The sequence below is a fragment of the Pipistrellus hanaki genome, assembly GCF_964339955.1.
Source record: "Pipistrellus hanaki genome assembly, chromosome: 2".
Classification (NCBI taxonomy): domain Eukaryota; kingdom Metazoa; phylum Chordata; class Mammalia; order Chiroptera; family Vespertilionidae; genus Pipistrellus; species Pipistrellus hanaki.
Genome location: NC_140504.1, coordinates 177,215,132 through 177,233,107, shown reverse-complemented (window position 1 = coordinate 177,233,107; position 17,976 = coordinate 177,215,132). Strand labels below are relative to the sequence as shown.

Here is a 17,976-nt window from a genome sequence, read left to right as displayed (position 1 = left end):
ATGAGAAGATGACTAGGAAAAGTCATCTTGATGGAGAAAATCTGAAGACCCTGTATCATACCTCTGCAGAAATGTATAACCACTGCAGAGGATTTGGGGAAGGGTCCCAGAAGCAAAGGGCTGTTTTACATATTACTCAATTTTGATAATAATTTAGACAAACCAACCAGGTAGGAGAAAAGCTAGGGAATGAAAAAGTTGCAAATAGCTTAGATCGGTGGTTCTTAACCTTTCTAAAGCCGCAACCCTTTAATACATTTTGTCATGTTGTGGTGATCCCCAACCATAAAATTATTTTCGTTGCTACTTCATAACTGTAATTTTGCTAGCTATGAATCATAATGTAAATATCTGTGTTTTCCAATGGTCATAGGCTCTACAGCAGCGGTTTTCAACCTAAGGGACCCACAGGTTGAGAACTGCTAGCAGGGTCAGACCATCGGAAAACACAGATAGTATTTACATTACAATTCGTAACAGTAGCAAAATTACAATTATGAAATAGCAACGAAAATAATTTTATGGTTGGGGATTACAACATGAGGAACTGTATTAAAGGGTTTTGGCATTAAAAAAGGTTGAGAACCATTGGCTTAGATGAACATGAGTTTCTAAGCAATAAATATACTAAAAAAGAAAGCTTTAGGATTATGTCAACTTCAAATGAGAAGCCTGCTGGTTATTTGTGGCTCTGGAGAAGAATGTCTATCCTTTAACGTTCCCTCTTAAAAAAAAAAAAAAAAAAAAAAAAAGGGAGAGCATCTTCCTAGATATTTGGCATGAAGAATCTCTTAATCCAGGAAGCAAACGTGTACACAATTGGGACCTCTTATTGAAAACGTAGGCAAAAATGGTCGTCACAGTGCCCACCAGGATGGCATCTGAAGCAAAGCCCAAGGCATCCAGGAAGTAGTAGTAGCAGCAGCACAAACTGAACAAGGAGGCCCTGAAGTGAGATGCCAGATTAGTGCCTAAAACCCTGAACGACAAAACCATCAGTCTGGATCAACAGAATAATCCAAAATCCATCACAATGGAACACACCTTTTAGACATGCACATATGTAGTTTGTGATCTATGGCACGTGAAAATTAGAAAAACAGCTATTACAGAAGCCCATGTAGAATACAGTGGGGATACAGTAATTGCTCTTACATGGTTATAGCTTCCCTTCATCTAACCTTTCATCTTACTAACCTTAAGTGTTCACTCTTCAAAGAGGATCTTTTCATTTCTTTTGAGTACACATGGGTGAGACCTTAATGGAAAAACAATATAAAGACAATCTAATAGTATCGTTAAGTTTCAACCCAAGAGGAATAGTTAGCAGCAGCAATGATTGAGTTATATGATAACTCCTTTCTCTCCATCCCACACCCCCATCACCACCAGAGGGTGAATTAGTGAGGGCAGGGATAAACTGGTACAAGGCCCACTATGCAGAACCTGCCCCAACTCTATTCTGGGAAAGAAAACCCCTTAACTGCCAATACAGAAAGCACTGCAGCTTCAACAGGACCAATACTCACTTGTCAAGATATGGGGCTGTATTTACAAATTTTATTATTTTTTATCCCAAAAATACATATAAATGAAAACCTGCTCTTCAAATGCAGGTTGAGTTTACCTATCATGTAGCATTACATTTACATCACAAAACATCCTCATATGAAAATCAGTTGCAGCTCTTTCACACACAATTAGATATATATTCACACTATATATATATGTAAGTAGTTATGAATTATCTACTTACACAGACTCCTTTAGTGGAAAATTAGGAAATTCCCATGCTTTCCAGCCTTGGGAAGGTAAATAGATGTTTTTAAAAAGATGAAACATGTAAACTACACAACCTCCTTTAGACATGTACATAAGTTGTTAGAAAAATGCAAGGACCCTGCCACATAAATAATAGTGTGTTTCTCAAAAAGAGAAAGAGATTAACATTTGAATAAAAATGCAAAGTTGAAGAATAAGATGGTCAAAATTGTTCTGTACATGCTCCATGGAGAAATCAGAATTCTCTCACAGGAAACAGATCCTCGATGCATCTCAGCCTCTCGTGACATTAGATCGGCCCCCACTGGCAGTAGTCATGATGATCTTCCTGGACAGTGAAATGCTTAATCAGGCTCCTTAAAGCATCTGTTTAAGTCCAACAGTCAATAATGAGGTCATGTGGTAAATTCCCACCCCCCAAAAAAGAAGTGCAAAATCAACTTCTGTGACTCAAGAGCTCAACCAGGTCAAAGCTTTGGTATATACAGGAGGCTGTTTTGGTGAGAACCAAAGCTTAGAAAGATTCTGTTAAGGGATTTGCCCCAGGAAAAAAAAAAAAAAAAAAAAAAACCCAGTCCACAAAGCCTATAAATAAAGTAACTGTACAAAGAGAAGAAGCCACAATTCCCCTTTAGACAAGGGTTTATAGTTTCCTAGGCAGCAGTTCTGAAAGCACCAACTAAAGCCACAATGCTTCTACGAGAATACAACGTAGTGGTGAGACTGCTCTGAAAACATATGCCCACAGGCAAGTGGGTGATGTGCCACAGAAAAAAGTTTAAACAAACATGTGTTTTCTTACATTATAACATAAGCTGGTCAGCAACCGAGGAGAGACTTAAGGCAATAAGAGGCATTACAAAGAGCGCCCGGTGCTCTTGAGTCAATCACAAAGCCTTCGCAGAGAGGAAAGGTCTCTCGAGAGTTTGGGTTGTTTATTAGTTTGCTAGCTGTCAGATACTTCCTCCTCCTCCTCCTCATCCTCGTCCTCTTTCCTGTCTACTTCAGAGGTGTCAGAGGACTCATGAAGCAGAACATACTCTCTGCTGCTGAACCCAAATTTAAGTACATCTTTTTCCTTCAGTTCATAGTATCTCTGTGGCTCAATGCGCTTGTTATTCAAGAATGTTCCATTGCCTGAGCCAAGGTCAATGATGTAGGGCTTCACCCTGCGGCCAACTGTCCCATCAGCACGGGTGTATTCCACAAGCCTAGAAGAGATAAGAGAGAAACCTAAGGGGGTGAGGGAAGGTAGAGGAGGATATAGGGTGGATAATGATGAGGGGAGATTTGGCATAGGGTGATAAATGCACAATACAATATATAGATGATGTATTATAGAATTGTACACCTGAAACCTTTAATTTTATTAACCAACTAGAGGCCCGGCACAGGAAATTCGTAGAGGGGGTAGAGGGTGTCCCTCAACCGGGCCTGCACCTTCAAAATCTGGGAGCCCTCAGGGGATGTCTGACTGCCAGCTTAGGGCAGCTCCCCACTGCTGTGCTCACCAGCCATGAGCAGCACTCTCCCTGTGGGAGTGCACTGACTACCAGGGGGCAGCTCCTGTGTAGTGTCTGCCCCCTGGTGGTCAGTGCACATAATAGTGGCCGGTTGTTCCGCTGTTGGTCGATTTGCATATTAGCTTTTTATTATATAGGATGTCACCCAATAAGTTCAATATAAAAAAAAAAAAAAAAACGAGAGAAAAATGTGGGCCAGATCTTGCTTCAGATCATCCAGCTTTTTGTTAACACTGTCTACATGTGGTAAATACCTGGCTTCAATACAGCTCAAGTTCAAACTCTAAGAAAGGAGGAGAAAATACGCCCTTAAATCTAGAAATTAGGAGCAAGTTAAATAATACTTAGTAAAAAGGTGAGACCTGGTACTTGGACAGGAAATTCATGGTAGATCAAAAGCTTAAAATATAGTCCCTACCAGGTAGCTTATTTGGTTAGAGCATTGTCCTCATATGTGAGGGTCATGTGTTCCATCCCCAATCAGGTTACATATATAAGAATTAACCAATGAATGGATAAATAAATGGAACAACAAATCAATGCTTCTCACTCCTCTCTCTAAAATCAATCAATAGCCCTAACCGGTTTGGCTCAGTGGAAGAGAGTTGGCCTGTGGATTAAAGGATCCTAGGTTCGATTCCAGTCAAGGGCATGTACCTTGGTTGCAAGCACATACCCGGTAGGGAGTGTGCAGGAGGCAGCTGATCAATGTTTCTCATTGGTGTGTCTAACTCTCTATCGCTCTCCCTTTCTCTCTGTAAAAAATCAATAAAATATATTTATAAATAAATAATCAATAAATTTGCCATAATTACGAAAAAATTTTGGGTTGTTTATAATTAATATAATGTTTCTTTCACCTATATTTCAACTTATTTTATCTCCCGTCCCAAAGGGAATAAAGCAGATTTAGACTTCAAAGTTAAGGGCACTTGCCGAGGCTGGTTTGGCTCAGTGGACAGAGCATCAGCCTGTGGACTGAAGGGTCCCAGGTTCAATTCCGGTCAAGGGCATGTACCTTGGCTTCAGGCACATCCCCAGTGGGGGGTGTTCAGGAGGCAGCTGATTGATGTTTCTCTCTCATCAATGTTTCTAGCTTCCTCTCTGTAAAAAAATCAATAAAATATATTACAAAATATATTTTTAAAAAAAGTTAAAGGCACTAGATTTGAGCCAGATTTCTATTATGGGGACCACTTCCTAGTCAAGTCACATGGCTTTGCTGAACATTAATCTTCTCACCTGTCAGATGGGGACATTAGTACCTATGCTATTCGCCTCACAGGATTGATGGGAGGATCAAATAATAGCAGATGTACTATGCAAACTGTCAAGATACAGACACAGCCAACACCTTTTCAATTATATTTCCATTTAACTCTCATAACAACCCTGTGAAGTAGGTAGAAACTGAGGCCAGAGAGTGGCTTGTCCCAGATCAAACACCTGGCAAGTGGCAGTGGCAGGATTCCCAACACCAAGTTCAATGCTCGTATACAAATATAAGTAATTATCTAAAAGGTAATTAGATTAATACTCCTTAAGACGAATATTAGATATGAGGTATGGATTCTTTTGCATATACGTGCCCACAAAACTTAGTAATCCTGAGACACTAGCTTCTGCTCACACTTGAGTTCCTTTCTGCAAATGTACTTACCTATACTGAAAGACCGCGTGCTGCTTGGAACAAGAGGGATGATCGATTGGAATGTCTGCAATACGGCGGTGTCGCCCCAGGAGGTAAGCGCTTTGTCGATGAATGTACATGATTGGAAGCACCTCATCATTTTTAAATGGGTAGAGACGCCACCGTTTTTTAGGGATACGTGCTTCGGGGGGCTCGCTGTATTTAATGACTACACCTCGGAAGGTGTTTGTGTCCTCAAGAAGTGCCCCAGAAAGTTCAAAGCTTGGCTTTTCCTTGACGGGCACCTCTTTGCTTTTGCTGTTGCCACCAGGTGGAGGAACCAACTCCTGAGACTCATTACCACTGGTACTGCCTTCATTCTTTTGGCGATGCTCCCGCCTTCGGGCATTATAAAACTCCCGCTCTGCTTCCTGAGCCGGCAGGTTCTGAAGGTCTCGATCACGTCCCTGAGCCGACCCACTCCCAGGTCTCTCGTTAGAGGTTCTCCTCTGGTGGGAGTGGCTCCTGTGCCTGCCTCGGTCACTACTCCTGGCTCGCCTGTGTTCCTGTCCCGATGATTCCCTGTGCTGCCGATCTTCCCGTTCTCTCCGGGGTGGATGATCCTCACGTTCCTGAAATTTGAGCAGACTCAGTAAATTCAAGACAATCCAAAATCTACGAACAAGCTACATTCAAAAAGTCATTTTTGATTTGGACTTTGGCATTCAAGAGCAAAATGCTGCCTAGCCAGTTTGCCTCTGTGATTGAGCTTCGGCCTATGAACTAGGTCGTTATGGTTCAATTCCCACTCAGGGCATATGCCCAGGCTATAGACTCAATCCCCAGTTGATCAATGATTCTCATCATTGATTTTTCTATCTCTCTCCCCATCTCCCTTCCTCTCTGAAATAAAAAAATACATATATTTTTAAGAATGCAAAATGCCCCACAGAAATAAGATTATCAGTGGTGATTGTTTCCATGCAAGGCCACACTGACTGTGTATCCCATGCTGTTGCTCAATTATAGCTCTAACAGTGCCAGTCCATGTTCAGAGCCCTAGAAACAACTAAAAAGAGATCATATACAGAAAATAGAACTAACAAAGAGAGCTAACTAGTCACAAACAGGATAAATGTGTAAAGAGAAAGCTATCTTTCTCACATTTCAACAGTAACAAAAATTATTCAATACCTAGGAATATACTTAAGAAATATTTAAGATCTGCCTGGGATCAATTGGTTGAAGCGGCATCCCCTGCACCAGAAGATCCCTTTTGATTCCCTGTCAGGGCATATTTTTACGTCTTGACTATATAGAGGTCACCATTTCTAGAAACAAGGCAGAGTATATGCCTATACTAGTTTTACAACTACAGGCGTATATTCTGTCATTCAACAAAAAATTCACCAGTTTTGAGAAAATCCCATTGCAGATACGGGTGATTATTACATGCATAAGACTTTAGCAATGGTGAGAACAGGCTCTAGATTCAGACCCTGCACCAAAACATCTCAATCCACTTACCTGCTTCACTTTGACTGTTGAGTGGTGAGGACTTCGGCTTCTGTTACTCCGAGGAGACTTGCTTCTTCTCCCTGAGGACTTTTTCTTTTTGGCTGGGGATCTGTTAAAAGAATGGTACACACAGGATTTTATCTCCATTTCCCTCCCCCATGTAAGTTACCTTCAAATATCAGGCTTACCTACCATACAGACATCACATTTGTGAAGGTCTCTGCTTTTCTCACTGTAGGAGTCAGGAGCTTTGCCTTCCTAGCCCACGGTCTCCCCTGAGTTCCAGACCCACAGACATAACTGCCTACCAAACCTTCTCACAGTTAGATAACATAACTCTTGATTCCCAACCCTCAAAACTTTTCCTCTCTCAGTCTTTGCCATGTCAGTGTCACCACCCTCCACCCTGCTCAAGCCAAAAACCTAGAAGTCATCCTTGATCCTTTTCCCCCTCACCAGCAGCGCCCACACCCCTTCCCCACAGTCACACTCAATCCATCAGCAAGTCCTCTCCCTCCCTCTCCTACCTCATTCCAACCATTCCTTTTGAACACCACACTGGATTTTTTTCTATTTCTAAAACAATCACAATTGTCCTGGCCAGGTATCTCAAGTGGTTAGTGTGTCATCCAAATACACCAAGGTTGCAGGTTCCATTCCAGCCAGGGCACATACAAGAATCAACCACGCCGAAGCCGGTTTGGCTCAGTGGATAGAGCATCGGCCTGCGGACTGAAAGGTCCCAGGTTCGATTCAGGTCAAGGGCATGTACCTTGGTTGCGGGCACGTCCCCATGGGGGGGGGGGGGGGGGTCAGGAAGCAGCTGATCGATGCTTCTCTCTCATCGATGTTTCTAGCTTTCTATCCCTCTCTCTTCCTCTCTGTAAAAAAATAGAAAATTAAAAAATTAAAAAACTCAATAAAACATATTTAAAAAAATTAACCACTGTATGCATAAATAATCAGAACAAATCGATGTTTCTTTCTCTCTCAAAAATCAATCAATAAAAATAAATAAGATTATCACAACTGATTCCATTACAGATTCTTTGCACACACTGTTTCCCCTGCCTGGGTGCTTACAAGGTCAGATTAATCTTATCATTCAGGTCCGCTCAAATGGCACCTTTTCAATGAGGCTTCTCCCACTTCCCTCTAAACTCTATCACATTAAATATTATAACCTACTCGTAATACTTGTTATAAACAAACTTTTTTTTATTTGCTAGTCATTTTGTCTCAGGGTCATAGGACATCAATTCAAGAGGGTAATGTCCATCTACATTTTATTTTATTTTATTTTAGAGAGAGGGAGGGAGAGAAGGGGAGGGAACAAAGGTAAGGGGGGTAGGGAAGGAAGAGAGAGACATCGATTTGTTGTTCCACTTACTCATACTATTCACTGGTTGGTTCTTGTTTGTGCCCTGACCCGGGATCCAGCGGGAACCACGCGAGGCTCTAACCGAGCTATCGGGTCCCCCTTTCAGCCTCAGTACCCAGGGCAGCCTTCGGCACATAACAGGTATTCAGTAAAACTTTGTGGAATGAATAAATGAACCCGTCTAGCAAGAGACAACCCTAGGCGCTCCAAGCGGAAACCTTTTGGAGCCGATCATTAGAGACACCGCCCACACTCTATTTGCAGGCAGACGAGGAAAACCTTCCACTTCAACTTATAAAAGGATCCTTGCTGGCCGCTAAGTGCTGGGCACACAGGCATAAAGAGTTGGGATCCTGTCCATTAGGCCCCTAACGCCCAGCGACAACGCCAGGAACAAGTAAACAATAATACCAGCCCCGCCGCTACTTCCACCGCCGGATTCAGCCCAAGCCGCTGCGCTCTGCATTCTAGGTGTGTGTGTCTGAGGCTGGCCGGCCCACCCCGGCGGCTCCCCACTTACCGGCTACGTCTCTGCGCTCGGTTCCCGCGGTGACCGGGGCGGCCAGGCTCGCCGGCTGGCGGGGACGCGCTGCCACCGGAGTCCGGGCGGCGGTGAGCCGGAGGCGCGGCCTCCGGGCTGAGGCGTTCCTGCTTCACCACCACCATCGCCGCCGCCGCCACCGCCGCCACGTCCTCGTCCCGGTGCCGGCGCCGGCTGCCCCGCTCCCGCTCGCTCTTCACCTCTTTCATGATGAGATGTCCACGGAGCGCAGGGAAAACTCGGCCGTTGCGCTCCCCTCGCAGAAAGGAAGTGACGTGCCGGAGCCCCGGACTTCCGCTCTGGAAGTACACGCTCTCCCAGAAACCCTCGCGATACCGAGGCTAAGCACGTGACGACGCTGTAGTGGGCGGGGCCGTCAGGTCGCAGTTCGGGTGGCGCGAGTTTTGAGTTTCAAACACCAACTCCCGGGAAAAAGCGATGCTCCCAGCGGTCGCCGCGTCCTTAGTATATTACTTCCTAAACCCGGAGACGACATAAAGCTCAGCAGTCGGGCATTGTTTAGTCAACTGACGGGTGTTATGTCGCCATCTGCAATGCTGTCTACAAACTCCATTATGACAAAAAAAAAACACACACAAAAAAAAACAACCAGACGTTAAACGAAAGAAACAGGATACAAACTTGTGCGCAAACTGTGCTTACATTTATGTGTGGGAATACGAAGACAAGAAAGGAGTAGATCATATGATAGTATACCGTGGGCAAATCATTGGTATTTCTCCAACTGTTGTGTTGTCTTTTCGCCACTTCATTAAAAACAAATGATTTTTAAAACCTGGGGACTCCAGATGTCTTCCTCTATGACTCCCACTTTGCAGGTGACAGATCGGGAGTCACAAAAGGTGTTCTGCCACCTCGTTCAAATTGCGAGCTAAGCGTGGCACAGAAGCCCGTCTTCCCGATTCCCAAGAGTAGAAGAGCGACCAGTTGAGTAGGCAGCCAGCCGGCCGAGCTAAGCAAGGAAGACCCTTACCCGGATGCTGCGCCGAGAGAAACTCGCGCGATGCTGGCCCCGCCCAACTCCAGAGCCCCGCCCAGGCCTGGAGGCTGGGAGTAGAGGTTTCCATGGTGACAGTAAACAAGGCTCTGCCTTTGAGGGGCTATTGCTGGGCTACTCGCCGGCACCATGATTCCCCCCGCGGACTCTTTACTCAAGTATGACACCCCGGTGCTGGTGAGCCGGAATACGGAGAAACGGAGCCCCAAAGTAAGGATGGGTCTTAGGGGCAGGGGAACCCGGAACTCCTATGGGGAAAGACAGATGCCTGTGTTGAAGATCCGGAGTCCCAAGGAATAGAGGCTGAAACAATTGAGAGTAAAGAGAATTGGGGTATGAAAAAAAGAGGATAGGAGAGCAGAACCAGAAGCCCAGATGTTAGGCCACTCCAGAGGGTAAATTTAGGACGGGGAAGGAAGTCACAAGGAGATGAATGGGATTCGCCGTTTTTTCATGGTAGTCGGTGCAAGAATAGATCTGGTAGTGAAAGCAGACGCCTGAGCACCGGGGCCAGAAACATCGATTCAGGAGATACGAGCGTTGGATTGGGCTGGGACCAGAGACTCTTGGCCTCCTTGCGCTCTGAGACTTAATTTCTGCTGAGAAGACAGATGGGGAGAGTGTGTGGGAAATCTGGAGCAAGGCCCAGAATGTGTGGTGCTTAGTATCTGAATCACCTCCTGCCCTAATGTGTCTCTTCCTCCCAGGCTCGGCCATTGAAAGTCAGCCCCCAGCAGCCTGGACCCTCAGGTCCAGTCCCACCGCCACCCAAGTCCAAGCTCTCAATTTCATGTGTCCCAGATCCTACAAAGCAGGCAGAAGAAATCTTGAATGCTATCCTGCCCCCAAGGTGAGAGAAAAAAAAAATTTTTTTTTTTAATAAGCAAGAGTAGTGGCCCAGGCTTTTGCATCCCAGAACTTGAGAACATGGAAAGAGGCATGCTGTCTCTGTTTCTGGCAATCTTTCCTCCCAGTGTCTCTGAGTTCCTAGAGCTTACAAATGGCTGGATCCTGGGAAGGTGGGGCTACCTTGTTCTCTGCCTACCCTCATTTCCAGATGCTCGTGGCTTTAAATGCCATCTACCTGTATGTGCGGAGGCTCCCAAGTGTATATTTCCAGATCTTGTCCTCGCCTCTAAACTCAGAGCCATATATTTTACGACTGCTTTACTACCTTCATGAAGAGGTTAATAGGGAACTCAAGCCACCCCATCCACTGGCTCAACATGTCTAACCCTAGCTGGTTTGCTCAGTGGATAGTGCATCGGCCTGTGGACCGAAGGGTCTCGGGTTCGATTTTTGGTATAGGGTATGTACCTCATTTGCAGGTTTCCCAGCCCTTGTAGTGGAATGTGTGGAAGGCAACAAATCGATGTCTCTCTCTCGTTGATGTTTCTCTCTCTCTTTCTCTCCTTCTTTCCTCCCTTCCACTCTCTCTAGTTATCAATGGAAAAAAATATCCTTGGGTGAGGATTTAAACACACACACACACACACACACACACACACTCAACATATCCAAACTCATAATTTCTTCCTTACCCCAACCTGCTCATCCCCTCTTCCCTTTCTACTAGGGGCTCAGGCCACATCTCATCCCTCTTGGTCTTTCACATCACAGATGCTCTCCTTTATCGATTTCTTTTGGCCCCGCCTTGAAATCATCTCCCAAATCGGATCATTTTTCACCAGCTCAGCTTCCATCCTCTTGTTTGTAGTCACTGCTCATCACCTGTACCACTGCAGTGGCCTCCCACTGAAAACCTGGCTTCCACTCTTTGTCCCTACAAGCTATGCTGCACAGAGCCCCCACATCATAAGTCAGACCATGCCAGGCTTCTGCCAGAAACTCATGGCTTCCCATCTTACTCAGACTAAAACCCACAGTCTTTTCAATGGTCTGTAAGACCTGGCATGATCTAGCCCCAATATACGCGGAATCTTATCTCCCGTTACTCTCTTTCTTGTTCACTGTGCTAATGCCCCAGGGGCCACTGCTTGCTGTCTCTGAAACACTTCACTCTTCCACCTCGGGGCCTTGACAACTGCTATTCTTACTGCCAAGGATACTCCTCCCCTAATATTCACCTGGTTCCCTTCCTTTCTTTAACCTGGTCTTGCTCAGCTGAAACTGGTTTGGCTCAATGGATAGAGCGTCGGCTTGGGGACTGAAAGGTCCCAGGTTTGATTCCGGTCAAGGGCATGTACCTTGAGTAGGGGGTGTGCAAGAGACAGCTGATCAATGACTCTCATCGATGTTTCTAACTCTCTATCTCCCTTCCTCTCTGTACAAAATCAATAAAATATATACTTTAACCTGGTCTTGCTCAAATGCCATTTCTTCAAGGAGGACTTCCTTGAGAATCCTTATAAAAGAGCCCCTTCTCCCTCCATGATCCCCTTACTCTGCTTCTTTCTCCTGCAGCCACATTTATTACTGGCTGACGTGCCTCTTCCACTGTTTTTTATATAATACGTGGACAGCACAGTTTTTAAGGCTATGGTGAAAAGAGAGGCTGCAGTTTCCTCTCAGATGGAAGTCAAAGAAAGGGGGGGGGGGGGTGTGTTGGTTTTCCTGTGGATTCCTTCCCGCCAATGAGTGGAAGTCCTCTCTCCCATGGTGATTTTGCCCTTAGGCTCCCTCCTTGTGGTTCTAGAATCTGGCCACACCTCCGACCCAAGGTTTGCTTTGAGGAGCTACATGCCTTTAAGAACATCCCTACCTCCCACTGCACATATTCACCTCTTTCGGACTGGCACGAGGTTTATAGTGCTGGGTCTCCCACCCCACACGTCAGGGGGCACCTTCCACTGGACCTTCGGTTCATATCAATCAACAAACCATACATTTGTCCTCGACACATCGGGAGGGTAAGATCTGGAACATGGGTGATGATTTCACAGAGGGCTGTGGGAGAGCGGAGCCTGCCCAGCCCCGAGGTAGGGCCCCTGTGGAGGCAGCTGAGTGGGTGTGGCTTTGGGGCCACACACTCCCTGAGGAAGAAGGAAGGATGGGGGATTCTGATGGGTTTGTGACAAAGCTGCCCCTCACTCCTGCCCAGGCAGAGAGCTCGGAGGGCCATCTCTGCTCATGCCCTGAGCACCCTCTCTGGCAATGGGTTTCTCTCAGCCTGGCTGTGTCTGTGCCGCAGGGAGTGGGTGGAAGACACACAGCTATGGATCCAGCAGGTGTCCAGCACGCCCAGCACCCGGATGGATGTGGTGCACCTTCAGGAGCAGCTGGACCTGAAGCTGCAGCAGCGGCAGGCCAGGGAGACTGGTATCTGCCCTGTCCGCAGGGAGCTCTACTCGCAGTGTTTTGGTGCGTGGCCAGGGGGAAGGGTACACCACACTCTACTACCTCTTTCTCTTCCGCTTCAGCACAGCCCCAAGCTCTGAGTACCCCTGAGCTGAAGCCCACCCCATCCTGGAATCATCTGTGCCCCACTACCTGTCTCCCCCCGGATCTGCTAAATGCTCCCTCTTCTTCCTCCCAGCCCTGCCTTTCCCACCAGTCCCCCCCTTGCCGGTCAACCTGATAACTTGGTTCCTCGCCTCTTAGCAGATATTGGAGTAAATAAGAACTTCCATTTTATAAATATATTTTATTGATTTTTTACAGAGAGGAAGGGAGAGAGATAGAGAGCTAGAAACGTGGATGAGAGAGAAACATCGACCAGCTGCCTCTTGCACACCCCCAACCGGGGATATGCCCGTAACCAATGTACATGCCCTTGACCGGAATCGAACCTGGGACCTTTCAGTCCGCAGACCAACGCTCTACCACTGAGCCAAACTGGTTTTGGCAAGAACTTCCATTTTAAATCTTTAGGTTTTTTCCCCCAAAGATTTCTATAGTAAGCATGTGTTAATTTTTTAATCAGAAAAATTAATGTGCTCTATTCATATCCACCTATCAGCAGTTAGCCCTTGGTCCAGAAAACACTTCAGGGTAATTTGTTGTTAACAGACAGAAGGACTTAAGTTCTCCCTCCTCAAGTGCAGGTGTGAGTGGCTGTCTGGCCTCTGCCCACTATCACTGGCCCACAGGGACTCGGACAGGCAAACCACCTCCAAGCCCTGGGGCAGCTGCGAGGGCTACAAGCTGCCTGCGGTCTGAGTGTGACTGTGGTTTGTCCTCCAGGACAGCATTTATGGAGGAGATGGGTGGGCAAGCTGTAGGCTGTGGTGTTTCCCAGCCCCAAACCAGTCCAGCCAAGGAGACATGTGGGATTTCCCAGCTACTTTAAAGCAGCCACCATCTTCAAATAGAAAAGTCGTGTTTCTTTGAATAGTCCCCAGTTCTTGGCTGAAGATGGAAGAGAGGGGCCTCATGCTGCAAGCAAACCTGGGGCTCCTGTCTCCCTCTGCCCTGGGTTTGCCCACTGCCAAACTCCCAAGTGCCAAGTTCAGAGCAGTGGCTACATGGCAACGCACTTGGGACCACTGACGGCCCCTGCCTGAGATCTGACACCAAGTGAGGGGGACAGTGTTCCAGTAGGAAGGGTGGTTTGCAGTAGGCAGGTGTATTTCCCCTCCTGCCGACCTCCTCTGACCACTGTATATGTGTGTGTGTGTGCATTGGAAGATGAGCTGATTCGTGAGGTCACCATCAACTGTGCGGAGAGGGGGCTGCTGCTGCTGCGAGTCCGGGACGAGATCCGCATGACCATCGCCGCCTACCAGACCTTGTATGAGAGCAGCGTGGCCTTTGGCATGAGGAAGGCGCTGCAGGCTGAACAGGGGAAGTCAGACATGGAGAGGAAAGTGAGTGGGGTTTGCACAAGCCTCTGGCCCTCTGGACTCCTCTTCTCAGGGACACATGGTTGTCATTCTGGCACTAAACTCTGATCTCTTGGGATGCTCTCCATCACTTGAGTGTAAGGGTCCAGAGTGTAAGGGTCGCCGCAGGGTTGTCTCCTCTTGGATGTGCTGTGTCAGGCACTGACCTCCCACTGGGTGGCAGTACAGGCCCTGGCAATGTCTTGGGTTGGACAGCTGTGTTCCAGGGCCCCTCCACAGGGCCCTAAAGCCACTCCATCCGCTTGGCGACGTCCCAGGATGACTGGGGTTCTGTCCTCAGATTGCAGAACTGGAAACGGAAAAGAGAGACTTGGAGAGGCAAGTCAATGAGCAGAAGGCAAAGTGTGAGGCCACGGAGAAGCGGGAGAACGAGAGGAGGCAGGTGGAGGAGAAGAAGCACAATGAGGAAATTCAGTTCCTGAAGCGGACCAATCAGCAGCTGAAGGTAATCATGGCACAGACCCAGGTGGAGGTGCACGCCCACCCGCCCTCCAAGCCACATAGGCCAAGCATTTGGTTCTTTTTCCTACGGAAGACTATTGTAAAATCCTCACCGGAGGACAGTTTTTCATTGATTTTTAGAGAATGAAAGGGAGAAACGACACACACACACACACACACACACACACACACACACGGGGGGGGGGGTGAAAACATAGATGTCTCACATGGACTTGTTGCCTCCCACATGCCTGACTGGGGCTGGGGATCAAACCTACGACCCTTCAGTCTGGGGGCCAACACTAACCACTGACCTAAAATGGCCAGGAGTAAAGAAAGCTGATTTTTTTTTTTTGGGGGGGGGGGGTGGGGGGGGAGTGGGGAGAGTAAGGGAAGAAGAGGGTTCATTACCTGGATTCCCCATTCTTCTGGTTCTGGAGGAGGCTCAGTTCTGAACCCCCATGATCCCTCAGCCTGGCTCTCCAGTGCTTTTTTTCCCCTTGGAAAAGTCTTGGGAGACTTGGATATAACAAAAAGTGGAACTTCTTCCCTAAGGCAGCTGGTGATCTGGCCCTTCCTAGAGTGAGCGGAGCTCTCAGCGAGCTTCCCCGGGGTTGCTTTCCCACCTGCAGTCAGTCCCCACCTAGGCCCTGCATTTGGGGCAGGCAGGGAAGGCCCTTTGAGAGGGAAGAACCATAAGAAACCAGAATGTGTGGTCAGAGGAACTCGTGTTTTTCCTCAAAGCCCGCTTGCAGATGTATACTTTTATCCAGCTGAGCTGGAGGGAAGGGAAGGAGGGGGGCTGGTGAAGGAAAGGGCTGAGCAGGGGCCAGGCCTCTGAAACTCAAGGCTGTTTGGTCCAAACGTTCTCAAACACTGGGTTCCAGCCCTGGCCAGTGTGGCTCAGTTGGTTGGAGTATCATCCCATACATTGAAAGGTGGTGAGTTAGATCCCTGGTCGGTGCATATGGGAAGGCAACCGATCAATGTTTCTCCCTCACATCAGTGTTTCTCTCACCCTTCCCCTTCTCTAAAATCAAGAATATCCTCAAGTGAGGATTTTTAATAAGGTTGGATTCCAGACCAGCATTATTCTCATCAAAGATGATTGGGGCCACCCCAGACCTACCAAATCAGAAACTTTGGGTTTGGGTCCAACAATCTATTCTAACAAGGTCCCCAAATGATTCTGATGCTGGCTCCAGCTAGAGAACCACTGTTCTGGACATATGGCTTATTGACATTTAGTGGCTGTCTCCCATGGCCCTTAGCCAGAAGAGGCCCCTGAATTTTTCTCGCTCTCCACCCTAGTCTCATAGAAATTTTACTCTTGGGACTGGCAGGCTTGTTGGCACTACAAACCAAGACAGGCACTTGAGATAAAGAAGGGCTTGTATTAGCGGCTAGTGCTTGTGCAGGATGACACGGATTTTCTTGTTGCTGAGTTTAACAACAGAAAAGCTACATTCACTGCCAGATGTGCATGTTTACTTAGCAGCCTCTGAAGCTGCCTCCCTTATCTGCCGCCCTCCTTTATCCTAAGCCCAAGGTCCTCAGTTCCTCTATAGTAACTGGCAGCAAGAGCAAAGCAGAGCACCTTGGCATCTTTCTAATATTAACAAGCCACGCTGTAATCCCCAGGGTGAAGGACTCTTTAGAAGTGAGTTATTTTTATTGGCTCAAAACGGCACTGCAAATAAAGCAGTGTTTGCAGTCCCCAGGATAGACCTACTTAAAGATCTGTCCACACACCATGATAGTAAATTATGTTACTGGCTGCCAGAGGAGCAGAGCAAATAACTCCCAAGTGTCTTCGGCTCTACATGCAAGACAGACAGCTCCCTACTCACTGGTAGCAATTTTCTCTAATTGGGTGTCAAGTTGTCTCAGTGGCTGAAAATTTGCTGTTTCCCAAACCTCTTGTCCCAGCACAGGGCTCCCAGGATCCCAAAGTTTAACTTAGCAGACATATTTAGGCTTGAAATCTGAGCCATGAAAAACCACTATTTCAACAACTTTGATTCAATTTCCTTTTCAATGCTTTATATTATGCACTGAGCCATTATTGTATGGAAACCAGCACAGCTCTGGTTTCTCCTAATGTAGCAAGACAGTATGCCAAGCCAGAAACAAGCTAATCTAGAAAATATGGAGTTGGGAATGGGGGGGGGAGGGGGAGGGGAGGAGGGAGATGTGTGGATTGGCAGCATTGGGATTATCCTTCCCAGAGACTTTTATCACCTCTCAGCTATTTGTGTTAGACTGCAAGTTTTAAATATTAATGAAGTTTCTTTTTGCTTTGCAGGCCCAACTGGAAGGCATTATTGCACCAAAGAAGTGATAATTTCCATATGGGTCCACAAACACTACTACCCCATCGTAAGCCCTTTGTAATAAAAAGCTAGTTTCCTAAATGAACAAAGCCACACGCTCCCCTGATCACCACCCGTGTATTTGTCAGAAGTCACAGTGTCATGGAACCACCTAAGTCTGGCAGCCAGGCTCCTGGCTGGGCAATGGAAGGCAGTGAGGCCAACCTTGGGATTTGCCAAGTCAAATAGTAAGACTTAGCATCCACCCCTTTCTGCTGCATCCCTCTTAGGTGAAGCAACTGCTTTCTCATCACTGATCCTAGCAGGACACAGCTGGTTTCATCCCCTTCTGGGTCCACAGTTTGTCTTACCTAACTTGGGCTCCTCTGGCCTCAATTGTTCCCTTATTTGACGTCTTTTCACCATCCTGGCTCACAGTTCTAGTAACTCATTTTGAAGGATTTATACTGTGTAAAATGTCAGTTGGACCCCTTTCTTAGTTTCAGACTGCCTAGGTGAGAAGATAGTGGCAAACCCATGGCTTTTACGTAAATGTTTCCTGGAAAGAACTCAGTGTCTACGGTGAACGGCTTATACGTCACATCTTCCCCAAAAACCAATCTGTTCACTTTCCTTTGCTGAAAATCAAACCCTGGCCCTACATCCCTCTAAATAGCTAAATTTAGTTAACAATGGGAGAGGTGCCCAAACCTACCTGCAGTCCTAATTACTGTCAGGCTGTGACCTACTGCATTTTACTATTCCTCTTAAGTTAAACTCAAAGTCTGGAGGCGCAGGACTCTTCTGGCTTTGTAGACCCAGTCTACGTAAGCGGCAAAAATCTTTTAATTCAGGGCAAACCAGGGAGGGTGAGGGCAGCAAGCTGCGTGACTTCAGCACCCTCAGCTGGAATGTTTCTCAGCACTCTGTAGTCCCCTGGAGATGTGAGGAGGGCTCTCGTAGTGGAGCCTGAAAAACCACTATTTCAACAACTTTGATTCAATTTTTGAGCCATGAAAACTAACTGC

General features: G+C 46.9%; 2 protein-coding genes across 2 annotated transcripts; one reads left to right on the top strand and one right to left on the bottom strand.

Annotated features, from left to right (window-relative positions):
- Positions 1–1,546: 1,546 nt before the first annotated feature.
- SNIP1 (Smad nuclear interacting protein 1) lies at positions 1,547–8,660 on the bottom strand. The gene is made up of 4 exons (XM_084872066.1): positions 8,355–8,660; positions 6,463–6,562; positions 4,966–5,567; positions 1,547–2,993 (listed from the first exon to the last, which is right to left on the bottom strand). Exons 1-4 carry the CDS (start codon positions 8,582–8,584, stop codon positions 2,729–2,731), a joined length of 1,197 nt encoding a protein of 398 aa, XP_084728192.1. The 5' UTR covers positions 8,585–8,660; the 3' UTR covers positions 1,547–2,728.
- Positions 8,661–9,451: 791 nt separating this feature from the next.
- Positions 9,452–17,058, top strand: DNALI1 (dynein axonemal light intermediate chain 1). Its single transcript, XM_084872377.1, has 6 exons — positions 9,452–9,603; positions 10,101–10,243; positions 12,545–12,714; positions 13,981–14,159; positions 14,476–14,640; positions 16,942–17,058. The coding sequence occupies exons 1-6, from the start codon at positions 9,523–9,525 to the stop codon at positions 16,975–16,977; spliced, it is 774 nt and encodes a 257-aa protein (XP_084728503.1). The 5' UTR covers positions 9,452–9,522; the 3' UTR covers positions 16,978–17,058.
- Positions 17,059–17,976: the final 918 nt, after the last annotated feature.

Coding starts and splice junctions, on each gene's coding strand:
- SNIP1 (XM_084872066.1), bottom strand. CDS start 8,584: ATGAAAGAGGTGAAGAGCGAGCGGGAGCGGGGCAGCCGGCGCCGGCAC. Junction 5,568..6,462: donor CAACAGTCAAAGTGAAGCAG/GTAAGTGGATTG, acceptor CTCAAATTTCAG/GAACGTGAGGATCATCCACC. Junction 2,994..4,965: donor CACGCGGTCTTTCAGTATAG/GTAAGTACATTT, acceptor TATCTCTTCTAG/GCTTGTGGAATACACCCGTG.
- DNALI1 (XM_084872377.1), top strand. CDS start 9,523: ATGATTCCCCCCGCGGACTCTTTACTCAAGTATGACACCCCGGTGCTG. Junction 9,604..10,100: donor CGGAGAAACGGAGCCCCAAA/GTAAGGATGGGT, acceptor TCTTCCTCCCAG/GCTCGGCCATTGAAAGTCAG. Junction 12,715..13,980: donor GCTCTACTCGCAGTGTTTTG/GTGCGTGGCCAG, acceptor GTGCATTGGAAG/ATGAGCTGATTCGTGAGGTC.